The 23158-nt window shown below is 32.2% G+C and overlaps 5 protein-coding genes across 19 annotated transcripts in view; 3 read left to right on the plus strand and 2 right to left on the minus strand.

Annotated features, from left to right (window-relative positions):
• On the plus strand, window positions 1-2206 carry LOC122538193 (tumor suppressor candidate 3). Of its 3 annotated transcripts, none has more exons than XM_043672059.1 (8): window positions 1-180; window positions 448-626; window positions 709-826; window positions 907-1047; window positions 1116-1271; window positions 1325-1475; window positions 1636-1801; window positions 1981-2206. In XM_043672059.1, exons 1-8 carry the CDS (start codon window positions 100-102, stop codon window positions 1988-1990), a joined length of 1002 nt encoding a protein of 333 aa, XP_043527994.1. In that variant the 5' UTR covers window positions 1-99; the 3' UTR covers window positions 1991-2206. The 3 variants fall into 3 exon arrangements, with proteins under 3 accessions (XP_043527994.1, XP_043527993.1, XP_043527995.1); XM_043672058.1 differs by having other exon boundaries at window positions 3-180; window positions 2005-2206; XM_043672060.1 differs by having other exon boundaries at window positions 5-180; window positions 1116-1256; window positions 2005-2206.
• LOC122538194 (polyprenol reductase) lies at window positions 2187-17198 on the minus strand. Its single transcript, XM_043672061.1, has 7 exons — window positions 17095-17198; window positions 16468-16598; window positions 3421-3719; window positions 3195-3343; window positions 2904-3092; window positions 2537-2832; window positions 2187-2459 (listed from the first exon to the last, which is right to left on the minus strand). Exons 3-7 carry the CDS (start codon window positions 3600-3602, stop codon window positions 2367-2369), a joined length of 909 nt encoding a protein of 302 aa, XP_043527996.1. The 5' UTR covers window positions 3603-3719; window positions 16468-16598; window positions 17095-17198; the 3' UTR covers window positions 2187-2366.
• Window positions 4163-14716, minus strand: LOC122538191 (TNF receptor-associated factor 6-like). Of its 3 annotated transcripts, XM_043672052.1 has the most exons (7): window positions 14711-14716; window positions 6208-6233; window positions 5947-6006; window positions 5639-5769; window positions 5182-5491; window positions 4974-5116; window positions 4163-4879 (listed from the first exon to the last, which is right to left on the minus strand). In XM_043672052.1, exons 2-7 carry the CDS (start codon window positions 6211-6213, stop codon window positions 4282-4284), a joined length of 1248 nt encoding a protein of 415 aa, XP_043527987.1. In that variant the 5' UTR covers window positions 6214-6233; window positions 14711-14716; the 3' UTR covers window positions 4163-4281. The 3 variants fall into 3 exon arrangements, with proteins under 3 accessions (XP_043527987.1, XP_043527990.1, XP_043527989.1); XM_043672055.1 differs by lacking the exon at window positions 5947-6006; XM_043672054.1 differs by lacking the exons at window positions 5947-6006; window positions 14711-14716 and having other exon boundaries at window positions 6208-6473.
• LOC122538190 (zinc transporter 1) lies at window positions 7608-15643 on the plus strand. Of its 7 annotated transcripts, none has more exons than XM_043672046.1 (9): window positions 7608-7780; window positions 8484-9074; window positions 12694-12916; window positions 13442-13567; window positions 13689-13987; window positions 14149-14390; window positions 14461-14639; window positions 14842-14928; window positions 15007-15643. In XM_043672046.1, the coding sequence occupies exons 3-9, from the start codon at window positions 12728-12730 to the stop codon at window positions 15415-15417; spliced, it is 1533 nt and encodes a 510-aa protein (XP_043527981.1). In that variant the 5' UTR covers window positions 7608-7780; window positions 8484-9074; window positions 12694-12727; the 3' UTR covers window positions 15418-15643. The 7 variants fall into 7 exon arrangements, with proteins under 7 accessions (XP_043527981.1, XP_043527980.1, XP_043527985.1 ...); XM_043672045.1 differs by having other exon boundaries at window positions 12724-12916; XM_043672050.1 differs by having other exon boundaries at window positions 12724-12916; window positions 14155-14390.
• The window catches only part of LOC122538185 (vascular endothelial growth factor receptor 1), a 15491-nt gene continuing 8336 nt past the window's right edge, over window positions 16004-23158 (plus strand). For 4 of the 5 annotated variants that reach the window (XR_006308805.1, XM_043672028.1, XM_043672032.1 and 1 more), the window contains exons 1-13: window positions 16004-16430; window positions 19519-19655; window positions 19775-19949; window positions 20097-20224; window positions 20432-20570; window positions 20677-20816; window positions 21084-21252; window positions 21424-21547; window positions 21764-21939; window positions 22067-22230; window positions 22354-22489; window positions 22704-22853; window positions 22987-23124. Coding sequence is in view for 4 of the 5 variants with exons in the window: in XM_043672028.1 (XP_043527963.1) it covers window positions 16376-16430; window positions 19519-19655; window positions 19775-19949; window positions 20097-20224; window positions 20432-20570; window positions 20677-20816; window positions 21084-21252; window positions 21424-21547; window positions 21764-21939; window positions 22067-22230; window positions 22354-22489; window positions 22704-22853; window positions 22987-23124 (1831 nt within the window). In the remaining variant the exon portion in view is untranslated. Of the gene's footprint in view, window positions 16431-16590; window positions 16643-19518; window positions 19656-19774; window positions 19950-20096; window positions 20225-20431; window positions 20571-20676; window positions 20817-21083; window positions 21253-21423; window positions 21548-21763; window positions 21940-22066; window positions 22231-22353; window positions 22490-22703; window positions 22854-22986; window positions 23125-23158 lie in introns of those variants that run through there. The other variant, XM_043672030.1, reaches the window with a different exon arrangement.

Consider the following 23158-nt stretch of genomic DNA (forward strand, 5'->3'; position numbering starts at 1 on the left):
ATCGAATAGACCAATAAGCTTCTTATGTTACCTGCATGGTTGTAACGTGCTTGTGGTAGAGAAGTATATGTAATATATCATTTTATAATATTGTTTGCAATGGAATGTAAAAAATGTATTATACTGTTGGGACTTGTTCTAAGTTTAAATTATGTTTATGGCCAATACAGGATGAAAAACGTGAGGATTTAATTACGTTATTGTAACTGTCATATGTGTCAAAGTGTCAAATTAGTCGTTCAATTTTTTATACTCGAACCAATCCAGGAATTAATAATGGAACAATTATAATAACAGTACATTTTTAAATTATTTGTGCATTTTAACACATTTTACATGTTGTGTAATCTTTTAATATAACAAAAATTTACTTAACCTTCAATCAGTCAAAATTGACTTAAATATCAATTTTCTTGTGTCTAATGTAAGCGAAATAATGTATTTCAGACTCCTGGTTCTTCGTTGTCAGATCGAGTGCAGCAGTTATCAGAACTAGCTCTCACGAGACCCGTGATTAAGTTTAATGGGGCAAAATTTAAAGAATATGTCAAAACTACACCAAGAAATTATTCTGTTGTTGTAATGTTCACTGCCATGGCACCTCAAAGACAGTGTCAGATATGCAGGTAAATTTAATGTTAATTTATCTTCTACTAAATTGTACTACGTTTAATGTTAATTAGTTTTTTTATTTTTTTATCTCATTAGGCATGCAAATGATGAATTTGTGATCGTGGCAAATTCATTTAGATATTTACAATCTCACTCAAAGAAGTTGTTTTTTGCATCTGTGGATTTTGACGAAGGATCAGATGTATTCCACATGGTATGTTATAAATGTACTAAATATTATAAATGTGTATTAAATATAATACTTACAAATAATTTTCAATGTATTTACAATAGATGAGATTGAATACTGCACCGGTATATATGCATTTTCCACCAAAAGGTAAACCAAAACCTGCAGATACCATGGATATCCAAAGAGTAGGATTTGGAGCAGAAGCAATTGCAAAGTGGATATCTGAACGTACTGATATTCAGGTATGTGATATATGTGGAATATTTAACAAATAAGAATCATCTGCTAATCTGTTTAAAATTTATTACAGATTAGAGTATTTAGGCCTCCAAACTATTCTGGCACGGTTGCAATAATAATGTTGCTGATACTTATTGGAGGATTTTTATACCTGAGGCGCAACAATTTAGATTTCATTTATAACAAAACAATTTGGGGTCTTGGTGCATTGGTAATGTTTCATGATGTAAGTATACTTCTTTGAATGATAATTTATCTTATAATTATTTTTTTAAACAGTTCTTTACACTTACAATGATATCTGGACAAATGTGGAATCATATTAGAGGTCCACCATTCATACACAGATCACCTAGTGGGAATGTAGCTTATATACATGCTTCTTCTCAAGGGCAATTCATTTTAGAAACATACATTGTTATGATTCTAAGTATCCTTTTCATTAATTCTCAGAGTTAACATCTATGTGATGATTTAGCTATTCTGTGATATGCTACCAGTTGTATAGTGTACAATTTTTATGATTTTATTCTATATCTTTCTGAATATAGATACATATGGTTAATATTTCCCTTAACAAGTGTAATAAGATGGAGCAGTGGTGTTAGGTATGATTTTAATGACCGAAGCCGCTTCACGTAAAGGTGATGTAAAAAAACGGCGAATATTTGCAGCAATAGGCGCTGGATTAGTCGCTATCTTCTTTAGTTCACTGTTATCAATATTTAGGAACAAAGTACAAGGCTATCCATACAGGTATGAGAAAGCCTTTTTTTTTTTAAAGATTATTAATTAATAAATTATTTTCATGTTAGAGTATGTTAATATATTTATAAAAACGTTCATCTTCGTGATGTAACTAAGTTTTTAATAAATATATATTAACATACTCTATTTCTTATATTTTTTTAAGAATTAGTATTATTTCGTCTCAGAGAGGATTAAATTGTTTGTTTCAGCTTATTGTTCAAGTGAAAAAATAAACGTGAGAAGTCACTATTTGTATATATTGCAAAAAAAATTTTCAACTTATCTGTCAGATTAAGAATTAGGATACAAATAATAAATAAATACTGTAGCTCTAATTATTGTTGAAGTGTATTTTAATCATAATTTACATTTGTTTGTACGTAATGTAAAATAAATTAATATTTAAAATCATATATTCTTTAACATAATTTGTTTAAAATGTTACAAAAGCATGTACGTTATAAAAATGATGCGGATTACTGGTTTTATTTAATTATTCAATTATAATATTGTTCCATAAACATATCTGAAATTTCTGCATCATTGTATCATGCAAGAAATTTTGTAACATTTAAAAAATATAAGGAAGGAGAATTTTTCGAGATGTTGGATAATTTTTAAATGTTTCTATGTACCATCTATGTGTCAGTACAGCAGTAGACGTCTAAAATAAAAGTAGGAGATTATTAATTCAATCTTATTAAGAATTTTTTAAGAATTTTATATGAGAACATACTGTACCTGATTAATTAAGACCCACGTTGTAACATAATGATAAGTAGAACTTTGCCATAAAATGATAGAAAGTGTTATATAAATAATTATTTCTGTAAGTTGTAATGCGCCTGATATATACTTAAACAGTCCTCCATGTGGTATTTTATATGTTGTGGAATTAATCTTTCCATCTTTGTTTCGCCGTAACTTATTAAGGATCAAATTTGTCCTGAACTGTACGCATGATGATAGTACAAAAATAATAGCGCATATTAATTGCAGATATGTAATTTTCTTCCAAGAGAAATTTCCTTCTGAACCTATATGAAAAACATATTAAAAGAAATTAATTAGAAGATAACTTCAATTTTATATTTAAATATTTGATTACCTTCAACAAATCCTTTGGATTCACCTATAATACAGATCAAAGTTCCTACATAGTGATAATGTCCAATGATGTAATGACTAATATTCATCATCTTGTCACTGAAGATATTTACAAAATGTGTTTCATAGAATCGTTTCCAACAGTGTAAAGTTAAAAGTACAGTTGCTATAAATGTGCTTTCAGGTGATACTGGAAAACATTTGTTAAATAAAATGTGTATTATTAAAAAAATATTTTTAAATGAAACATTTAAGTACAAAGTACTGAAGTAGTTTTCAAGTATGTAGTTACCTAGTGCTTGTCTGAATGATCCCAAACATATATCCAATATCCATATAACATTTTTAGAAATATTATCATTCCATAAATATTTGCAAATTACCAAGTATAGTACATAGCTCGAAGCTGGAGCAGCAAAGATATAAAAATGTTTAAACCATCTAAAACATTATAATTAATATTTTTTTTAAAGAATGCGTTAATATGCGTAGGATATATGAAGTAATTAATTGCTTACCTTTTAGGTACCTCTACTTTTGCAACTAGTGGTTGATATTTATCAACAGAAAATTTACCGTAACGATAAGTACGAGTTATTACACAGGGTAGATAAGATTCCATATAATTGAGTAATAATCCAATAATTCCCACAAATAACGAAGAAAAAATAAATATAATACGTATAATATTTATTTGCATTTTTATTTTGTTTCTTAAAATATTATCTGTACTTGGAAAACTTCAATCTGATATTGTTCTCTGACTCGTTACAATTTCACGGCATTGGCATTGTCCCACTTTTACAAGTGATTTTTGCTGCAACATTAATATTGCAACATTAATGTATGTAAATGTACAATTTTTAAAATATATATATTTAATAGATTTTTTAATATGCAAGGAAATAAGAATGATACATATTAATTTAAAGTTTTATTATATAAGATAAAATTAATTTTTGTTACATTATAGGACAAATTATATAATAAATTTAGCATAAAGTATATAATAAATTTAAATTTACATAAAATATTTTTCATTTATATCTAAAGTTAAAAATTATACTAAAATACAATAGCGTTTCCATTAGTAGATTACATTCCATTAATATAATTACATTATGTAAAAGATATATTACAGATAACGATAGATAAGTGGGATTATATTAATATCATTAATATAATATTAACGATAAATTGAACTGTAGAAATGTGTAATATAATATTACGTTTTATAATGTTAGATTTTTCTTTAAGTTTTAATGGTTTTTTATATACTTAATGTATGTTTTTTGATATTATAAATTTGCAAGGACGGAAGTTTTTCAAAAATGATTCCTACTTTAAACAAAGAGGAAAATGTTATTAACATTCTTCAATTATATTGGTGTTCTAAATTTATCATAAACACGAACTTCTATTCTAAAAATTAAACAATCATTTTGCAAAAAATCAGGTAAATCTTGTATTCGTACGAATTCTGTATAGCCAAAGCTTCGTTTATTCAATTCACATACTGGTTTTCTAAATGCTTCAAGATCTGGTCTTGAAGAAGTTATTTCTCGTATATCTTTCTCCCAATTATGTGGGTGGACTAAAACAAAATACATTGTTCCATTAAATGGCCAATCTAAACCGTCGTCATTTTCCGACTTCATTATATGCAGAAGAAGTGACAGAAATTTAGGTTCTTTAGAAGATATATTAATTCTGGCACAGATTTTGTAACCATTAGGGCTAGTATAAAAGCCAGGACTATAAAACATTTTTAATGAATCCTTCATCATGCTTTCAAGTTTTTCATGAAAGGAAGGTAATCTCCAAATATAAACCCCATTACAACTACGTAAAAACATTTCTTCCTGACTACATCGCAAAGAAGTTTGCAAAGTTGTGAGTTGAGTTTTTTGATTAGAAACAGTTATAGACAGTTCTTTACTTTGTTGTTCCAATACCACTATCCTTTCATACAGATTTCTAAAAGAAGATAATACATTTAATTACAATAAAAATTTTTTATAAATATATTTTGCAGAAATTTTTCATACGATAAGATATAAATAAAATTCACTTTAATAATTGTTGCCATTCTAATGGTGGTTCATTTTTTTCCATTGTACTTTTTGGTGGAGGATCCCATAATTTCGATTCTACAGCTGCAGCATTAACATTACTTTTTAAAACAGAGAGTTGTGGTAATATTTTCGCCATCATCTATGAAATTGCGGAGTAATTTTTTTTATATTATGATTAAATGTTACGAAAAAAATTGTACCAACAGTTAAATGGATATTTATATTTCCTTCTACATGTGCATGTAAATCTTCTTCATTATGAAAAGTTTCCATGCAACCAACATTCTTAAAGGAACAATATATAATTTGTGAATCTGGAAGACATTGTTTATAAGTACATTCATTTATATGCGCTTCCATATCTACTGGAGACATTTTAATCTCACAGCCAAATTGTTGGTAAAGACAAGGTATACGTTGTTGAGATATTTCTCTGCTTGTGTATAAGTCTCTGAATAAATCACTTTCAGATCTTAGACTTTTACCATCAACTGGACAACAAGCACCTTCTTTTCTACAAAATAAAAATTAAATTCATAAATATGAAATATAAATATAATTATTTATATATTATTATAGATTATATATATATGTGTGTGTGTGTGTGTGTGTGTACATATGTATACCTGTGAAGTATATAATATTTTAAAATATAACTTACTGAAGCCAAGTGTATATACATTGCGAACAGAATTTATGACCACAAGATGTTAAAACTGGATCACGCAGCCAAGTTAAACAAATAGGACACTCGAATCTAGGTTCAAGGTATTCTTTCACACTCTCACCACACTTCACATAATAGTTGAGTTACCAGAATAAATGAAAAATAATAAGTGTGTTAACACAAAATGAAAAGCAAAGCTTTCTGAAGCTTGCAAATGTAAATGAAAGGGAGTTTGATATTACTAATATTACTAATATTTACAAGTTTTGATTGAATAAAAATAAATAAATGCGCATACGTACAACAATATTTTCTTCAGCTATTTTATTATGATCTTTAAAATTGTCCAATTTGGCCATTATCTGTGAGAATTTTTAATTATAATTGTTCGACCACTACATAATGCAATTTTATCAAAATATGTCATAAACATATACAATGTTAGCAATTACAAAATTGTAAAAGCGGTATAATTTATTTGCAATTACGAACAGAAAAATCGCATTATACAGTAATTTTCTATGTACACATACTTCGAGATGTGAAATTATAATAATACCTACAATCATTGAAAGCAGCTTTCTTTTCTCTTTAGTATTTATCCAAAAGTATTTAAGAATTTATAAAATTCATAGCCATTTAATCCAATTGTAAATTACTTTTTGATACTGTAAAAGTTACATATCGACTCTATTATGATTATAGTTCATAGCACATAGATCTATCATAAGGCATGTTTTCATTGGCATTCATGGAGGATTTTTAGTTAAAATATACTATTTAGCATTTTTTCATTTTTCAAAATATTTGAAATTCCCCATATATTTATATAATTTCTTATGTAAAATTAGAAGGTTATATGTATGTGTGTAACAAGAATTTGTGTTAGAATATAAATTGTTGCTACGTTAGTGTGTGAATTCGGCTGTACATTATATCGATATGTGAATTAAGATCGAAAATCGAAATCGCAGCGTACGTAAAATATAAAAAACGTTCATATAATATTGAAAGATAATTTACGTTTAAACGGAGTTAATTTACGTTTGAATAATTTATGGGATAGTTTTATAAATGTCCAAGGTAAATTAAATTCAAGTATTTATGTACGTTTGTATCCCCGCCACATCGTTCGTAGGACGAATTCGATGCGCGGTAGGTTATTCTACCGTTAAAACTCGAAGCATTAAGACGTATCATTCTGTGTGTCATTTGTTAAATGCAATATCTTCGTTATACTTTCATTATGTGTTTTAAAGTACGTTTTACTGAATAATTTATTCAATATTGTTGTAATTTATCAGTAAATTATCATCTTTTTATTATTTCTGTGATTGTAATATTAATCGCTATTTCGTATTAGAAGCATTCAACCTTGATTGTTGGTTCATATTTAGGTAATATGTTTCTCTTATACACTCATTTGAAAATTTTGATTTCTGTTTACAGATTATTTGTTTATTACAAGGGAAATACTGAAACATTAGAAAGACATCACGAAATTCAAAAGGATGCCATGACAATTAATGGCAAGTTCGATATTTTTCTTATAGACATAAATAACATTTAAAGATAAATATATGTCTGTTTTATGGTATAATTGTAGCATTTATATCATATTTTCAATCGATCTACAGTCTTATATTGTTGTAATAGTTTTGTGGTATAAATATGTTCAGCGCATTGTATCTTTGATGTATTGCGCAGCTTTATTTAACTGACAAAAGAAGGGCGCCATATTTAATTGCTAAAAAATATATTTGAATTTCTAATGGCAAAAATTTAGAATATAATTTTTATAAATCAATTATATCATGGAATATCAGTAGTTATTTGATAACATTAGAATATATTTTCCGATATTTTAAATATATAATAATTTTTGACATTTCAAATAATTAATATTATCTTTAATTAATATAATCTTTAAGAACCAATTATAATACTCTACATCGCGTTACAGATTTCTTCGATTGTTCATTTCTTCTACTTGATACTGGCTTCACGATGAGTTCTACTAAGTCACAACTTCACCGATTTAATCGTGAGTCGCATGAATTTCGTCGTAGAACGAAAAGTCGGAATCGACACAGCTGACAGAGCACAGTGATCTCAGTCATTATACATATTATACTCGTGAGTAGTAGTAATATTTCTTTGTCTGTATTCTATTTATTAATTCAAGATAGATTTTCTTGCACGTCGCATCTTTGCATGTTAATAATAATGCATTAATGATAAATATAAGTATGATATTGATATAATATTACAATATAAAGGAATATATTCATTATAATCATTTGTAAATTTAAAATATATTCAATATTAATGTAAAGATAGATTATACCCATATGATTAAATAATATTTTTATCTGCCAAAAGATGTATTAAATATCATGTGCAAGATACTTTGCAACATTTGTATAACAGTTATGAGTATATTTTACGCAATGATCATTAGTCTTCGTTAGTCGATTTCAGGAAAATGATACATGCATAAATTAGTGTGTTAATTAGTGTGTGTGCGACGATCGGATGTCGGAAACGTCGTCCTCTCTAGTGTAGGCCTTTATGCCCAGGTGTATATGAATCGTGAAGCAGCAAGTGTATGTTCCTGTCTTTGCTATTTTTTAAACATAGGGTGACAAGATAGGATAAGTAGCTTCTTCTGGTGTGCATATGTAAGTAGACAGTAAATCGTAAGTAGACAGGATCGGCTAGATTGGCACAATCTTACGCACGTTTTCGCGTGTCCAACCTGAAACGAAAGCTTATGCTCGAGCATAATTCGTATTTACGAACATGTGTAATTGATTTAGTTTTCGCGATTTATCTTTAGATCGAAGCTGTCGAGACAAGATGCAAGTTTCAGCAGGCGTTACGCCCGAAGAAAGAAAAAGCTAAAAGCCGAGGTCCGGTAAATTCACCACTCAAGAAAGTCAACTACTAATGACGTAGTATATCTTCTAAATGGGAATCTTCATTTTCCTTTTCTTTTTTTTTTTTTCTCTGTTTCTTTCTTTCAATCCGCCACATGGATAATCGATGATTCATGAAAGTACTATTCAAAACATTTAAATCTATAACAAATAAACCCGAGCAGGCAACTGTACGAATTGCAATATCCTCCGTCATCTTTCGATTTGATTCGATTTGATTGCCATTGTGTTATCAGAAAGCTACCACGGTTTCATGTTTGTATGCTGATTGTCCGATAATGAAAATGATAATCTTGGGTTATCGGGTGCTGCCTACTTTTACGATAATTACAATGGATAAAGATATAGCTGAAGCAAGCTCGAAGACAAACATTCGACCGCTGTCGGGCTACTCGCGACTGATTCATTTAACATCGATGAAAATTCGAGAAGGAATTCGTTTCGAAGGAAGCGTTTTCTTTCATACAAGCGAAGATCAATCCAGAGAAGTTGTAAGTTATTTTCTGTAATATATAATAAGATTAGTGATATTCTTTATAAAAAGAACACATCGTGGACAAATAACACGAGAAAGGGAACGTTCTTTAATCAGACGATTCCGACATTTCTTTGTTTGTTTCTTCAAATTGTGCCAAGATATCACACTCATTCGGTAGATAAGAATGCAGTGAGCGTGTGATTAGCGGTACCAAAAAAAACAAAAGATTGATTTTTTGAGAAAATATTGTTGCATTAATTAATTCGTTTGAATGATAAAATTCCATGGCAGTCATAGCGGTGTAGTTAATTTTTTTTTTTTAATAACATAGTAACCTGAGGGATCAAGTTAATACTTGATGCTAACACATTGCGTGAAAAGATCAGTGATTAACAAGCTAGGGCAATTTTGCGTTCAGACGAAGTAGTATTAAGACGACGATCGGAGGAGCGGGCATTTCAGAGTTGAAAAGCTATTACCACAACCGGATGTTGGCAACTAACGCTTTGATGACCCCTGCATCTAGTACATGTATCTCTGTGTTACAGAAATGTTGTGTGTGTATTATATTATCTCAATGTACAGAACGTTTGAAGTTGGACAGCGCGAAATGTTTCATTGTGTTTCGTTGTTGTGTACAAGAATGCTGTCTGTCTTGATTTCTTTCATTTTTAAGTCATTAGTATAAGACAGATTAGGAATGTTCCTCCGGAACAAAAATACGATCCAGAGATACTTTCATTGTTGCAATGCAACTAATAATATTTAGACAGTAAATACGTACATAGTAAGATGCGATACGTATATGATACTTTTTGACAGTAGACTAGATACGAAAATAGTAATATTCAGGCAGAATTGTTGGTTCATGGACGAAAAGATTACTAAACAGCGTGGAAGGTCGACACGTAAACGAATGATTTGTCAATACTGACTAAATCGTGCTTGGTTACTTTAGTCACATTATTTCCGACGAGTCTTGATCCAAACATTTATCTTTAAACGTGTCACTCGTGTTAAACACGTGTAAGAATTTTACACGTTTTTGCGTCATTTTTGCGTAAATTTTCATGACTTTTATCTATCCATCACATCAATGTTTTATTATGAAATGCGTTGATAAAATACCGCGTTTTTCTACCAAGTACAAAATGAATGAAGAACAATTCGAATCTTTTTTAACAATTATTAGTTACTCACTCGATTATCTATTTTATCATTTCTTTTTATTTCTTCAGTGTTGAAAAAGATTTTGTAGAAAATTTAATAAAATATTCAAAGACGTATTTCTTTCTAGGATAACGAAACAGTTGAAATACAGACTAAATTAGAATAAAGAAACTGGAAATACAGGTTTTAGCAATAATAAAAGAAAAAAAAAGAAGAAATAATCATCCTACATTATTCGAATAAAACCAAAAATAAATCTGTAAAGAATCAGAATCTAGCAAAGAATCAGAATGCAAAAGAATAAGAATTTCAAGGATCAAATAAATACTTTTATTTATTTATAGCATGAAATTGTTAAACTTTAAAACGGCTTCACAAAAAAAGGACGAAACATTGTCTGAATAAGTCAAATATATAACGATAATAATCCATCGAACAAAAAAGAGATGAAACCCTGCGCGTCTGGCCATTCGAATTTACTCATCATTCATGCAAGTACAAAGTGACTCACGAAAACTTGTATCTGAACATTTATAAAAATCTTTTGTGAATACACACGTGTATAAATTGTATTAAACGTGTTATGCGAAACTTTTTGCTATATGAAATGTAAAGCTTGTGGAGCTCATCGAGCGGTTAATTATCCACTTATCTCTACATTTGACGTTACGTACTAAGAAAACGAAGACGACAGAAGATCCTTGATAATAATTATTATTTTCAAGCTTACTTTAAGTTATTAACATTAAAGTTTTTTATTTTGCGATATATACACATATGTATAAATTTTTTAATGAAAAATTAAAATTGAAGATCATTAATGTTTGTCTAGAACAAAAATATGTCCAAGTACGGGGACACACGAGTACAAATGTTGTTCAAATACTTTCGTGAGTCATAGTATGCGTATCGGTAGCGACCGATTATTCGACACTTAAGGCACTATAAGTATCGTTTTGGCCGGTGAACCTTTTCACTCTCGTCTTCTCGCTGGCGAGGGAAAAAAAGCAATAACCTAGCTGAAGCAGGAATAATACAGTGGTTCTTTCGGTTCGAGCTCGTTATCACGGAGGAGCACGGGTCACAAGGCATAACAAGTTGTATAGTCGGAGGGGTCAGAAGTGGAGGAGAGCTTGATCGACTCGATCGAAAGTAAAGTGACGGTAAATCATTGTTTCATTGTGGTTTCGCGGAGTGTCGAATCTTTATATTACACGTACTTTTTCGAGTTTTTCAGACAATCGAATGATTTTGCCTTCGTACGAGAGAAAATCATTTATTTCTATTTAACGATATACATACCGATTGAATGGGAAGAAAAATTTTCGAATGGAAATGTAACAGTTTCCTTCAACTTTTTTTTTTTTTTTTCTTTTTGCCAAAAAATCATCTCTCGATCTTTTATTAATTGCTGTTTGGAATGCTCGATTAATTTAATTGATTAGTTGATCGTTGCTTTCATAATCGAAGTATTACTGTATACTGAAATGAATTTGTCAAAAAAAATTGAACCGAATTGAAATATGGTTCGACCACGTGGCTTTGGAAATCGCACGGTTCATACATACGCCGTGTTTTTCTTTCGGTATCGCGCGTGTGACGACCACATCCGTCGACTACATCGTCTGCAATCATGATGGATGGACACTCTGTCACTTAACCGCCAACGATCGAACGATTGAGATTTTTTGAAAATTTCTGAATGTTTGTCTGAATATTCTCGGAGGGAATATCGCGACTATTCGATTAAATAAATATTATTTTAGAGTGTGTGGGTACGTATAGTGTTGTAGTATACCGGAGTATACGAGAAAAATTATTTGTGTGAAATGATTGCTAAAGCATTGTCAAAGTAAAAATACTTGACGATAAAGTGTATCAATTTTGTGAGATGTGTGAAAATTCTTAAAAATTTACTAAAACGGTATTCACTCGGTACGAATACAAAAGTTTTTCGATTACCGAGAGAATTGAGAATGATCCTCGCGGCTTTTACAAAGGTTGAGAGTTGAAAAAATTGTGTCAGAATTCTCGATGATAATCGTTGGATTGTTATTGAAATTATCAATGAATTTTTGCAATTCTTTCATATTCAAATGTATTTAATAAATAATTGTGCGTCGTAAACTGATGACAGATCGCTCGAACAGAGTTTTCATTATTGTTCACGAAACGATGGTATCGTAACTATGGATAACATCCTCTAATAAAAGCTTGTTACGTCAACGTAGTTTGTTTAGAACGCGTTTTATTGTACAACAAGCTGCTTGAATTCGTCAACTACAATTTTCCTTTTACGTATGTTTTATGAATGAATGAATGATTGCTCTTCGAAAAATATTCCAAGTAGCACTTGGAAAATTTATCATATCGATGTAGCAACGATATCCAATCTTTCCAAAACATGGAAACCGTGAAATATTTGTCGTTCCATGTGTTTCTGTCTGGCACGAACACAACAGGAACACATTCACCGCGTGGCTTTGCTCCAGGGTCATGGCTGTGAAGGAATGGTTTAGAAGACTACAACCTGTCCAGTTGTACCTGGTCCTGTTCTTCACCACCGCTTTCTTTATCGTCGAGGTGGTCGCTAGCCATGTGACTCATTCACTCACGTTACTTCTCAATGCCTATCACATGCTATGCAATATCATCGCGCTTGTTGGTTGTATCGCCTCCATCAAGGTAAGTTTAATAACGTACTAAATTAATAATTAAATTCATAAATGACCACACGTTTGATTTATCGCTTGGCAATGTGTATTTGATTAAAGATTGAACAAAGATATAACTCAACTTTCAGCCCCTTTATGTATTAATTATCTATCTGAAATTGTATAAATAGAAATAGGCAAATGAGGAAAAATCCTTTGTTTTTTTTTTTTTTTTTTTACTTAACGTGTATATTACAATATAATATTTGATATAAACTACCACATTTATAATAGTTGACAGTAGATTACGTTATCGGTTCCTTTTTTTTCCACGATGATAAGAATACTTTGTAATTTGTACTTGTATTGAATTATTTTTATTTGGGTAAAAAATCGCAGCGAAATTATTCCGAAGAATATTTTTAAGAATGACGAATCGATTGAAAATACTTCAAAATATATTTTTTATATTTAAAACGCAATGTAAGATCTACTTAATATTTACAATGTATCGTAATGTAAATAATTTAGATACTGACACATTTCTTTTTTGTAGTATAGCCATCGTCAGAGCAGCGTCAGTTACAGTGGGAACAGCACCTCGAGCTCTTTACGAAATTCAGCAATCTGCATACGTGGCGATGAAAGAGAATCTTCGACGTCTTTGTCGACGAAGACAAAGGTAAAAACAAAATATTGATTCAACTTCGCTCTTATACTTTGAAAAGTATATATAACCGAAATATATCTAAGCGCTTAAAGTGTGCTGAATTGTACAGCAATTGGTAACACGTTTTTTACAGCAATCACGATCGGATAGGAGGATGAAGAATACATTTGGCTGGGCGAGGATAGATATCGTTACGACGCTTATCTGCTGCGTTTTCCTCGCGTCTTTCTGTTTTTCTTTGTTGGTCGAGGCTCTGCAAACATTGGTGCACATAGATCACTTGGACGAAATGCACCATCCGATGCCTGTTCTGGCAATTGGCGCCTCGGGCATTCTTCTCAATGCCTTTTGTTACATACTGATTGGAGGATATACCTTTAATCAGGGTCTTGTTCTTCACGTTACGATGAACGGAGACGTGATACTACGACGGTACGAGCGCTGAAATTAACCACGATAGACAGGCTAAATTCTAAAGACTCTATAATTTTATCGTGTATATTTTCTTGTTTATTTGTTTGAATTGAAGTAAAACAGAGAGTAGTAGAAGGTTGTCAAAACTAATAACGAGATAGGCGTCCATCTATTTCTAGAAACAGTTCGCAGCAAACGAAGGAAGGTGAAGAACAGTTATCTTCACAAACCAGACGAAGTCCTCTAGGTATACCAAAGAGCCAAGGTTTCCGAGAAACGTCTCGTGACGCTTTAGGCTGTGTTTTTGTTATCCTAGTATCCATTTTAGTATATTTCACCGACTCGAACGTCGCCAAATACATCGATCCTCTGTTTGCCATTATCTCTGCCATTTCACTCTTAGCGCTTAGCTATTCGTACAGTAAGTATTGAAAATAATGCAGATGAAAGTGAAAACACAGGAAATTGACAACGTGCAACTTTTATTGTAGTGAAAGAATCTGGTCTAATACTTCTTCAGACAATTCCTAATCACATAAACATCGATTCTCTTAAGAGAGAATTGCTAGAAGCTTTCCCCGGTATTGTGAACGTCCATGATTTACACGTTTGGCAATTAACAGGACAGAAGATCATCTCTACGGTTCATATAATATTCTTGGATCCAACGGTAAGTTTTCTGTAACTGATGAGTATAAGTACACGACAAGTACAGTTGTACAATGATCGATTAATTTGAACTTTGTAATATAAATATTTCGAGAGAGAAATATTTCGGTACTTTCAAGCAACTTTGTAAGTTGCGTATTGAATTTGTAAGTGTATCGAACGAAGAATAATGCCTACTGAACTAACATTTTGTTTGTTTGTAGGTGTACGCCAGCATTAGCGAGCAAGTAACAGCCTTTTTTATAAAAATAGGAATAACTCAGGTTACGATACAACCTGAATTTCATAAGGTATGTAAAAGCATTTTTCTGAATATAGAAGTAAAAGAAAAATTCTTCTAATGTCATTTTCAACTTCAATTTCGATAGTTGAAGCCAAACATGGAAAAAGCCGGTTGCCTGATTCGTTGTCACGGCGAGCATTGCAGTTCGTCTCAATGCTGCTCCAAAGAAAAATTCATCGAAGACTCATGCTCGGATCCATCGGTTAAGAAGCAAGCACAGCCCATAACCAAGAAATTTGAAAAGAAGGAAATTATTCCTTCTTCTACAACGATCGATCTGAAAAGGTTCACCGTCTATGACAGAGAAAGTTCAAATTCGTGTCAATCGATCGTCGAAAATTCACCTGACGGAAGCTCTTGTCAACCGAAAGACCAAGTACCAAGTAACAAAGATAACGCGACTGATAGCAATTTTTTCGCGATAAATGTGATAGATATCAACGATGAAACGTGTGCAACGAGTAACGATGAACAGAGTACAGCAGTCGCATCTTAATATTATATAACATTTCGACTTGGAAAGGAAGGTACTTTATTCTATATTCCAAAACTGCTGCGAACTTTTCAGATACCACCGCAATTATGAAATACGTCATTTTGATTGTTCCGGTAATTATCGATCTCGTGTGTCTTCCTGGCTTTATTGTATCATTGTGACGTTCATCGCTACATATTGAAGGACGTCGACAATTATTTTAAGTAAAATGACGAATAAATTCTGATATAATATTACTCGAGAAATAAGTTAGAAAATAATTTATGCTTCCGTGTATAAGGAATATTCATGTCTATCAACATGGAATATAATTACTTTAAACAACTGGGTATTGAAATTTCATTCTATCAAGTAGCGCGAAACGAAAAATAATGTCCCTTACAATTTTTAAACAACAACAAACAACAACCTATGTGTCAAATAAATAATGTCGAACATTCGAATGATTCAATTTTCAAGTATCGACAAATTTAAAATAGTAGCCAACGATCAGACAAAATGAAATATTTTATTTGATTAAAGCAAGAAAATTTTGGCCAATAATATTTTACTCAACTCCAGTAGAAAGCGTCATCGGTGACTTTGGAGCGACTCCGATTCACGCGATTAATTTCTATCATGGAGCAAATAAAGGAGAATGAACGTCGCCTCATGGATGACGTCGCGACGTCATCGATAGCTCGGAGAACGTAGAATCGGTCGGGGTGGGGCCTGTTGCTCACAGAATCGTGAATGTGCGTAACCCGTTCGTTCGGTTGATCAGTGAGAAAACGCGCGTGGAATGCTTTGGTCGTGTGGTATCGCGCAGTCGCTCGCGCGAGTGTTTCAATGTGAATGAGGTTGTCTTATTGTACGAGTGTCCCTTTACAGTAGTATAGTATATAAGGTGATCGGTAATGAATAAATAAGCAAAAAAGTGTATAGTAAGTGTATAGTGTAATAAATAGAAGAGGCGAAAATGGTGCGAATTTCTGAAGCAATCGCGGTGTTTGTCGTATTCACGCTACATCGAGGTAATTGCTACTTTATTTTGCTGTCAGCTATATTCACCTGGCGGCCGATTCGTTGTTTCGGTGAGGTGTCACGATCACGTGGTCGTGTTTGAGTCACGGTTGTGTGAGAGTTACGTAGTTACATATGTACATAGGTGCCACATGTCGTCGGTAACTTCAATCGTTCACCTGTGGGTTCAATTGCACAATGATGTACTATCCAGAATGTCTCAGTAATGTCGACGAATCTTTGTTTAATTCGTTAATTTTAAACTTAGCGCAGACCGCGGCATTTTATAGTTGGCATTATTATTCGTGACATTTCATAGGTGGTTTAAAAAATAACGCATTATTCGAAGTGTAATTAATTGAAGTAGATGCATATTATTTAATGAAAAGTGAAGACGGAGTAGAATCTTAGAATTATTCAAAATAATCACGGCAAATCACGGCTATTCCGATGATCGAATGATCTCGTTTTAATGCGAGAGGAGACTATTTATCTTCGACTATTGTTACTATAAATTTTAGTAGTATTAAATAGGGAGTAACGTCTGAATAAAAATTTCTTTCAATTCTAGTTAGTTCTAACGTTCTATCGTGTACGAAGATAAATTGATACGTCATGATTGAATGAAACGTCAGAAACCAATTTCCCGTGAATCATACTCTGGAATGCGTTTACCTGATTCGCTGGTATACTGATCGTTGATGTTCTTTGTACTTGGAACAGGAGTCTGTTCGACTCGTATAGATGCGTGTCACTAATGTGTAGCAATTATGCAAGGTACATGCGAGCATAATCTGCTACTCTTAACGACTCATCAAGCTTGTTACAGCAGGCAATAAATCAATGATATAACTTACGAAACGGTACCTTTCCGAGAGCGTTGTTTGATTATTTTTAATGTTTCGGCGAGTATTGTTGCAATTAATTGGATATTGGATGCACACATGAATGTCTTGTAATCTAAAACTAGTTAGAAAGCTTGAAAATGTCTACTTGTATACTTTTTTCATCAAAATTTTTATGATCCCTTTCATAGATTATGATAGATCTATAAACTACGGATCTATCTATCTATCTATTTAAGTGGAAATAATTCATTTTCACAGCGGTGTATCAATTGTGATGCTCCATTCGTGTATCCTAAGAAGAATTGACTTTACAAATCGATATCGAATCGCGTTTCGGATGAAAAAGACGTCGAGGAACGTCATAACCCTTGACACTTTGACACTTTGAATTTATAAAATTAGCGACTAGTGATAGAATCGAGTTCGGAAGAGTTTTGAATCTCTTGCCACTTCTTTCTTTCGGAATACGTACGTACTTGCCGGTCCATATTCAAACTCAACTTGCAACCCACTTGAACACATCACTACTAGTGACCTCCTTTTACCGGTGCAACTGTTTTGTAAGTTGTTAACGCGTGTATTGCATTTAGAAATCTACTTGTAAATTATTTACAGTACTGAATAAAGGTGTTACCGTGTTGTATTAAGATACAAATCTCTAGCTTGCTATCTAATTATTAAAAAAATGGAATTAAAGGGGAAACATATTGTTATGTTTTGTACATGGCAGATAAAATTTCATTTTTATAAAAATAGCCAATCGACCAAACAATTACGCGCACGAGCGTTAGCTATGATCAAATAATTCGTCATGTATATTATTCCTCGAAGTATATCGAGAGTATATCAGAAATAGTCGGAGTAAGATTTTCCTTGGAACGGCAAATAAAATTTTATTTAAGAGAAATTGAAGGCACTCGATACGATGTTTCGCCAATGAAGATTTTTCAATCATCCGAATTCTTTGTTTAGTTTAGTCGATAACAATCTGTGTGTTGAAATAACAGGAAATAACAGGCTATCATTTTGGCTAGTTAATCTACGTGAGGCCATTCGTTTCTCTCCATGTTTTTATCGTTAGTAGGTTGGACAGTTCTTATCAAGACTTGTCAATATGCGACGACAGACCCGAAAAAATTTTTGTACCTACACGAAATTCGTACTTCAAATTATTTTCAACGTGATCTCGCAATCGCTGTTGCAATCGCTGAGAATTAATTCGATCGATTTATTATAATTTGATAAGCTAAAGTTATTACTCGAAAAGCGATTACTTATTGAAATGATTAGTAAGTCAGTTTATTAAGCATTAATTTATTTTTGAACAGATGTTGGGAGATGTGAACGGTATAACGAGATTTGATTCTTTCGTGACTTTGCTTCTTTGCTCGATCAATTTGTAGATGCGTGTTTCCTCTTCTTGTAGAAACAAAAGTTATGCAAAGAACAGTTGCGAAGAACATCATTGACATCAGTTTGTTTTGCGTATGTTCATTGATTGGAGAATAATTTTCTCAAGAGTGTTTTTCTCAGTAGCGCTCGTTACTAATTTATTTATTAGCTTCTCTGACGGAACGAGTCTGTTGGTTGATAATGCGGCTGCATTATCAGAAGAGGAAAGAAAGGACTTCCTTCCTAGAGACGGTTGTATTTGCGCAGAACCGAGCTCGCGCGTGGCACGCATGTGAAGTCTTTTACGTAGAAGACTGCCAGTAAGAATAGTATGAAAACCAGATTATTCACAGGACATTGCGGCTAAAATATCCTGTATCGTTTCGAAATATTCGTTACTCATTTTGCCAAGTCCCGTTTCAAAAAATCAAATAACAAAACATTTCCAAAAGTAGAAACGCTATTCATATCACGACGCAAGGGATTATTCCTCCAGAGAGAATAAGAATAAGAAGATGTATCAGATTGATGGGCACAAAATTCTTTTGTTTTTTACACAAATGAACATTGTTTCTTCAAAATAATTTCTCAATGTACTCAAATTATTCATCTAGCTTTGGATTTGTTGAATTGACAAATGTAAAGAACGTATCGTCATTCGAAATACACTGTTTATCGTATTGACATTTAACGATTGACATTATCTGTAACATGCATTTAGAAATTATTATTTAAATTAAATGTAATAATATTATATTACATATAATGTAGTAATAATACTATCTCTCTTAAAATCGTGTTAAAAACTGGAATTCATTCGCACAAATAATAGAGTATTGTTTCTTTATTTTTTTATTAGCAAGCTCAATAGAAGAAGATACAGATGCGACAATTGAAGCTGATGATCTGCTTATAAACGAAGGTGATTTGTTGGAGATCAAGTGCACTGGCTTTGAAAGGATTTCCTTCATTTATCCTGAAGATTTGAATAATGCGGCAAGTTTTTGAAAAATAATTCACGTCACGACACTATCTCTCCCTACTAAGGAGAACAAGTATTCGCACAAAAATGTTGCGACATTATATTATATTACGAATTATATGTTTGATAACAGACCGCCGTAACGCACATGCGAGAAGAAACCGAGAACGGCAGTCATATCTTCGTCTTTCAGCATAAAACTGTTCATGAGGATACAGGATTCTACGGTTGTCCTGGAAATACTTTACAAGTTATCTCACATCCTGGCTTTACAACGTCTAAAAGCATGGTATATGTTTACGTTCAATGTGAGTAAATTCTTTAACATCTTTTACGTGTGGGTGGTAGCCAGTGAGCTATTATCTTTGATAATAACTAACAAATATTGCAATTTATGTGAGCACGATGCATTTATTAATTTTGTGCTCGTGGATACTTTTTACATTTTGTTTCAGCAAGTGCAAGTCCGTTCGTAAAAGCGGAGAGTTTTGCTTCAAGGCACGCGGCGGTCGGTAGAACAGCTGTGATACCGTGCAGACCAACATCGCCCAATTTCACAGTTCATCTTCTCTTCGACGAGTTTGTAAGTTGTTGATGCGAAAGTTTTCCAAACGATCTATTTTTGTAATCGGCATGTTAAAATCATTACAATACGACAGTCCCGTTTTTAAATTTTAAATCATGTAATATGAATGCAAATGAATAAAACCAAAGTGAAATATAGAATCGTAAATAAAAGCTTGGAACAACGAATCGAATACGATCGAATAAAATCGAATTAACTGTACAGCCGGTGGAGCAAACGAATTTCGATCCGAGGATTGGTTTTACATTTACAAATGTAACGCTGAAAGACGGCGGGTACTACAAATGCATTATATTTCAAGCCGAGGAGTCCCACGATGTCATTTACTTCCTCTCGGTGCATTGTAAGTGTCAAAGTTTGCCACTTTGTGTTAATTTCGATATTTCCTATTTCAGCTGGAGGGCCCGTAGCTTCGAATCAATTAAAAATCATTTCCTCGTTAATTTTAGCCACGCCAGAATTGAGCGCGCCAAAAATTATAGGGGATACTATGCGTCACGTAACGCGAGGCCAAACTCTACGCGTAAACTGCACCATCACCGTTGATGCAGACTTGACTTACAGTTTAATTTGGAATGCGCCACAGAAGGTTCGAAAGTCATTTATTTATCTTTCTTCGCATTATACAGAGCGTTTTGTAACTGATACGACGACAGAGAAGAATGTAATTTTACTTGTTTTATGAAAAACTAATATATAATAAATGTAATTGTACATTTACATGAAATGCTGCAGCAAACATTATTTTCATAGAATTGTCCTCTTTTTAGGATTTTTACAACTGTCAGTTGTAAAGTGTACTCTGTGTAATTTTAATTGGAACTTTACAGAAAATAAATTTAATATATTATTTTAGAACAGCAGAATTAGTAATAACAGTTATACAAAAAAAGCCGGCCCGACGGTGAATGCAGTTACCGAATTGGTTATAGAAGATGTTAAGGATGAGGATGAAGGATGGTACGAATGTATTATCAAGTCCTATCATGACTCGCGCAAAACAAAAAAGTACATCAAGGTTCATGGTAAATTTTTAGTTGAAATAATTCTCCAGTTGTATGATTTTATTTATTGTGTTATTATGTTACGCAATTATTAAGGAATAAAATTTTATACGTGGCTAATAATAAATATATATCTCGAGTAGCATTTGGTCTTTGTATTAAAAACTAATTGTTTCCGACATACATTTTTAGACCCGGAGAACAAGTTTATCAATCTAACAGTCAAGGATGCTCACAGGCATTATCACCGCCAAGAAGGTGATAATATACAATGGACTGTATACGTGCATGCCTATCCAGAACCTATCCTTAAATGGTAACAAGTTTGAGTAAATCAGTCAATCACTGTTGATAAAATTCCAGTATGTTCCAGTTTTCTTTCAAATAACAATGTTCAAATATAAAAGATATAGCATCCGCGAATCAATGATCCCATCGATATAATTTCTTCACTAATATTTATTGCAAATATTTGCCTGTATTAAATATTTTTTATGCCGTCAGAATGGAAAATAATTTTAATATTTTTCAGGTTAAATACGAAAGGTGAGGAAATCATAGGAATAGGGAAATACGAAATAAAATCGACACCCAATCATACCACTCTGAAGATTAATCATTTAAATATCGAAGATATGGGAGAATATTCTCTTCAGGCCACTAACCAAGACAAATCCGAAATGTTGAATTTCACATTAGATGTAATAGGTAAGCAAAGCTCAGAAAACCAGAAGGAGATTCTCATTACTATTGTATAAAATTGTTGTCTTTACATTACAATTCACGTTTATTGGGAAGTATACAATTTTCGAGGCAACCTATTATTTTTTTTCAGTGAAACCTGTGCCAATGTTGAAAGTAAAACCTTATTACGCTCCTAATCAGACAGTAGAAATCTCTTGCGACGTGGCAGCCTATCCAACACCAAATATTACGTGGACTTTCTACAAGTGTCCCTATTATCCTTCTTACGAAGACGCGGACAAAATAGAATTGCAGGTATGTTGTAATTGTTTTTATAAGTTTCTACTTACAAGACAGTCTGAATCTAACAGTAGTTAACTCTTCGTCGTAAGAGTTTATAATATATACAGCAAGAATTTTCCTTTTAATTTCCTACAGAACGAAACGCAGAGCGGAATGAACACCAGATTTCGGTCAACGGTGAGGATGACTATCGAGATGAGCGGCTATCTTACTTGCACCGCGTGCAATCTCATTGGATGCGAATCTCACGTTGAAACTATTTTGGTTTCGGGTTTGTAAACTTTGCTCAGAATCGACGAATTATAATTTTCTCTACATATATATATATATATATATATATATTCCTTCTTGTAATTAATATAGCTCATTTTGCTAATTGTGTAGTATTTGTACGAATATTTATTTATTAAAAATTATTTATTATTTGTACTTTATTCTCTTATTTAACTTATGGTATAATAAACTTTGTATTTTAATATTTTTAGATGGCAACGGTGGTTTCGGTATAATCGAGCCAACAGACCCAGTGGTTGAAGGTGACGATTTGACGGAACTGATTTGCGCCGCCTCTATTTACAATTATACGAATAATTTCGAATGGAAATATTCCAGCGGTTCACCCATTGAGTTAAGTAGTAAGTAACTTCGATTCCAATCGTTCTATAATAAAAAGAAGCATTCCTTTTTTTTTTTTTTTTTTTTTTTTAAAAAAAGGAATTTTTTTTTAAACCAATTGTTTTTGAAAAGTTTCGTTTTTGAAACGTTTAGATAGAATAATGATCGAACAAGCCAAGACACGATTCACTTATCGTTCCATCTTAAAAATAAAAAATGTAACAAAAGAGGACTCGACGATGTATACGTGCAGCAATAAGGAAGAAATGGAGTATTTCCTTCAAGTACACGGTAAGTATTTTATACATTGTACGCGTGTTATCGT

This window comes from Frieseomelitta varia, unplaced genomic scaffold, assembly GCF_011392965.1.
Source record: "Frieseomelitta varia isolate USP_RPSP 00005682 unplaced genomic scaffold, Fvar_1.2 scaffold_974, whole genome shotgun sequence".
NCBI lineage: Eukaryota > Metazoa > Arthropoda > Insecta > Hymenoptera > Apidae > Frieseomelitta > Frieseomelitta varia.

Coding starts and splice junctions, on each gene's coding strand:
- LOC122538194 (XM_043672061.1), bottom strand. CDS start 3,602: ATGCAAATAAATATTATACGTATTATATTTATTTTTTCTTCGTTATTT. Junction 3,093..3,194: donor ATCATTCAGACAAGCACTAG/GTAACTACATAC, acceptor AATGTTTTCCAG/TATCACCTGAAAGCACATTT. Junction 2,460..2,536: donor CGTGGGTCTTAATTAATCAG/GTACAGTATGTT, acceptor CTTTTATTTTAG/ACGTCTACTGCTGTACTGAC.
- LOC122538193 (XM_043672058.1), top strand. CDS start 100: ATGGAATGTAAAAAATGTATTATACTGTTGGGACTTGTTCTAAGTTTA. Junction 181..447: donor GCCAATACAGGATGAAAAAC/GTGAGGATTTAA, acceptor AATGTATTTCAG/ACTCCTGGTTCTTCGTTGTC. Junction 827..906: donor GATCAGATGTATTCCACATG/GTATGTTATAAA, acceptor TATTTACAATAG/ATGAGATTGAATACTGCACC.
- LOC122538190 (XM_043672046.1), top strand. CDS start 12,728: ATGGCTGTGAAGGAATGGTTTAGAAGACTACAACCTGTCCAGTTGTAC. Junction 13,988..14,148: donor GGAGACGTGATACTACGACG/GTACGAGCGCTG, acceptor ATCTATTTCTAG/AAACAGTTCGCAGCAAACGA. Junction 14,640..14,841: donor TAATATTCTTGGATCCAACG/GTAAGTTTTCTG, acceptor GTTTGTTTGTAG/GTGTACGCCAGCATTAGCGA.
- LOC122538191 (XM_043672052.1), bottom strand. Junction 5,117..5,181: donor ATATAAATATCCATTTAACT/GTTGGTACAATT, acceptor GCAATTTCATAG/ATGATGGCGAAAATATTACC. Junction 4,880..4,973: donor GAATGGCAACAATTATTAAA/GTGAATTTTATT, acceptor ATCTTCTTTTAG/AAATCTGTATGAAAGGATAG.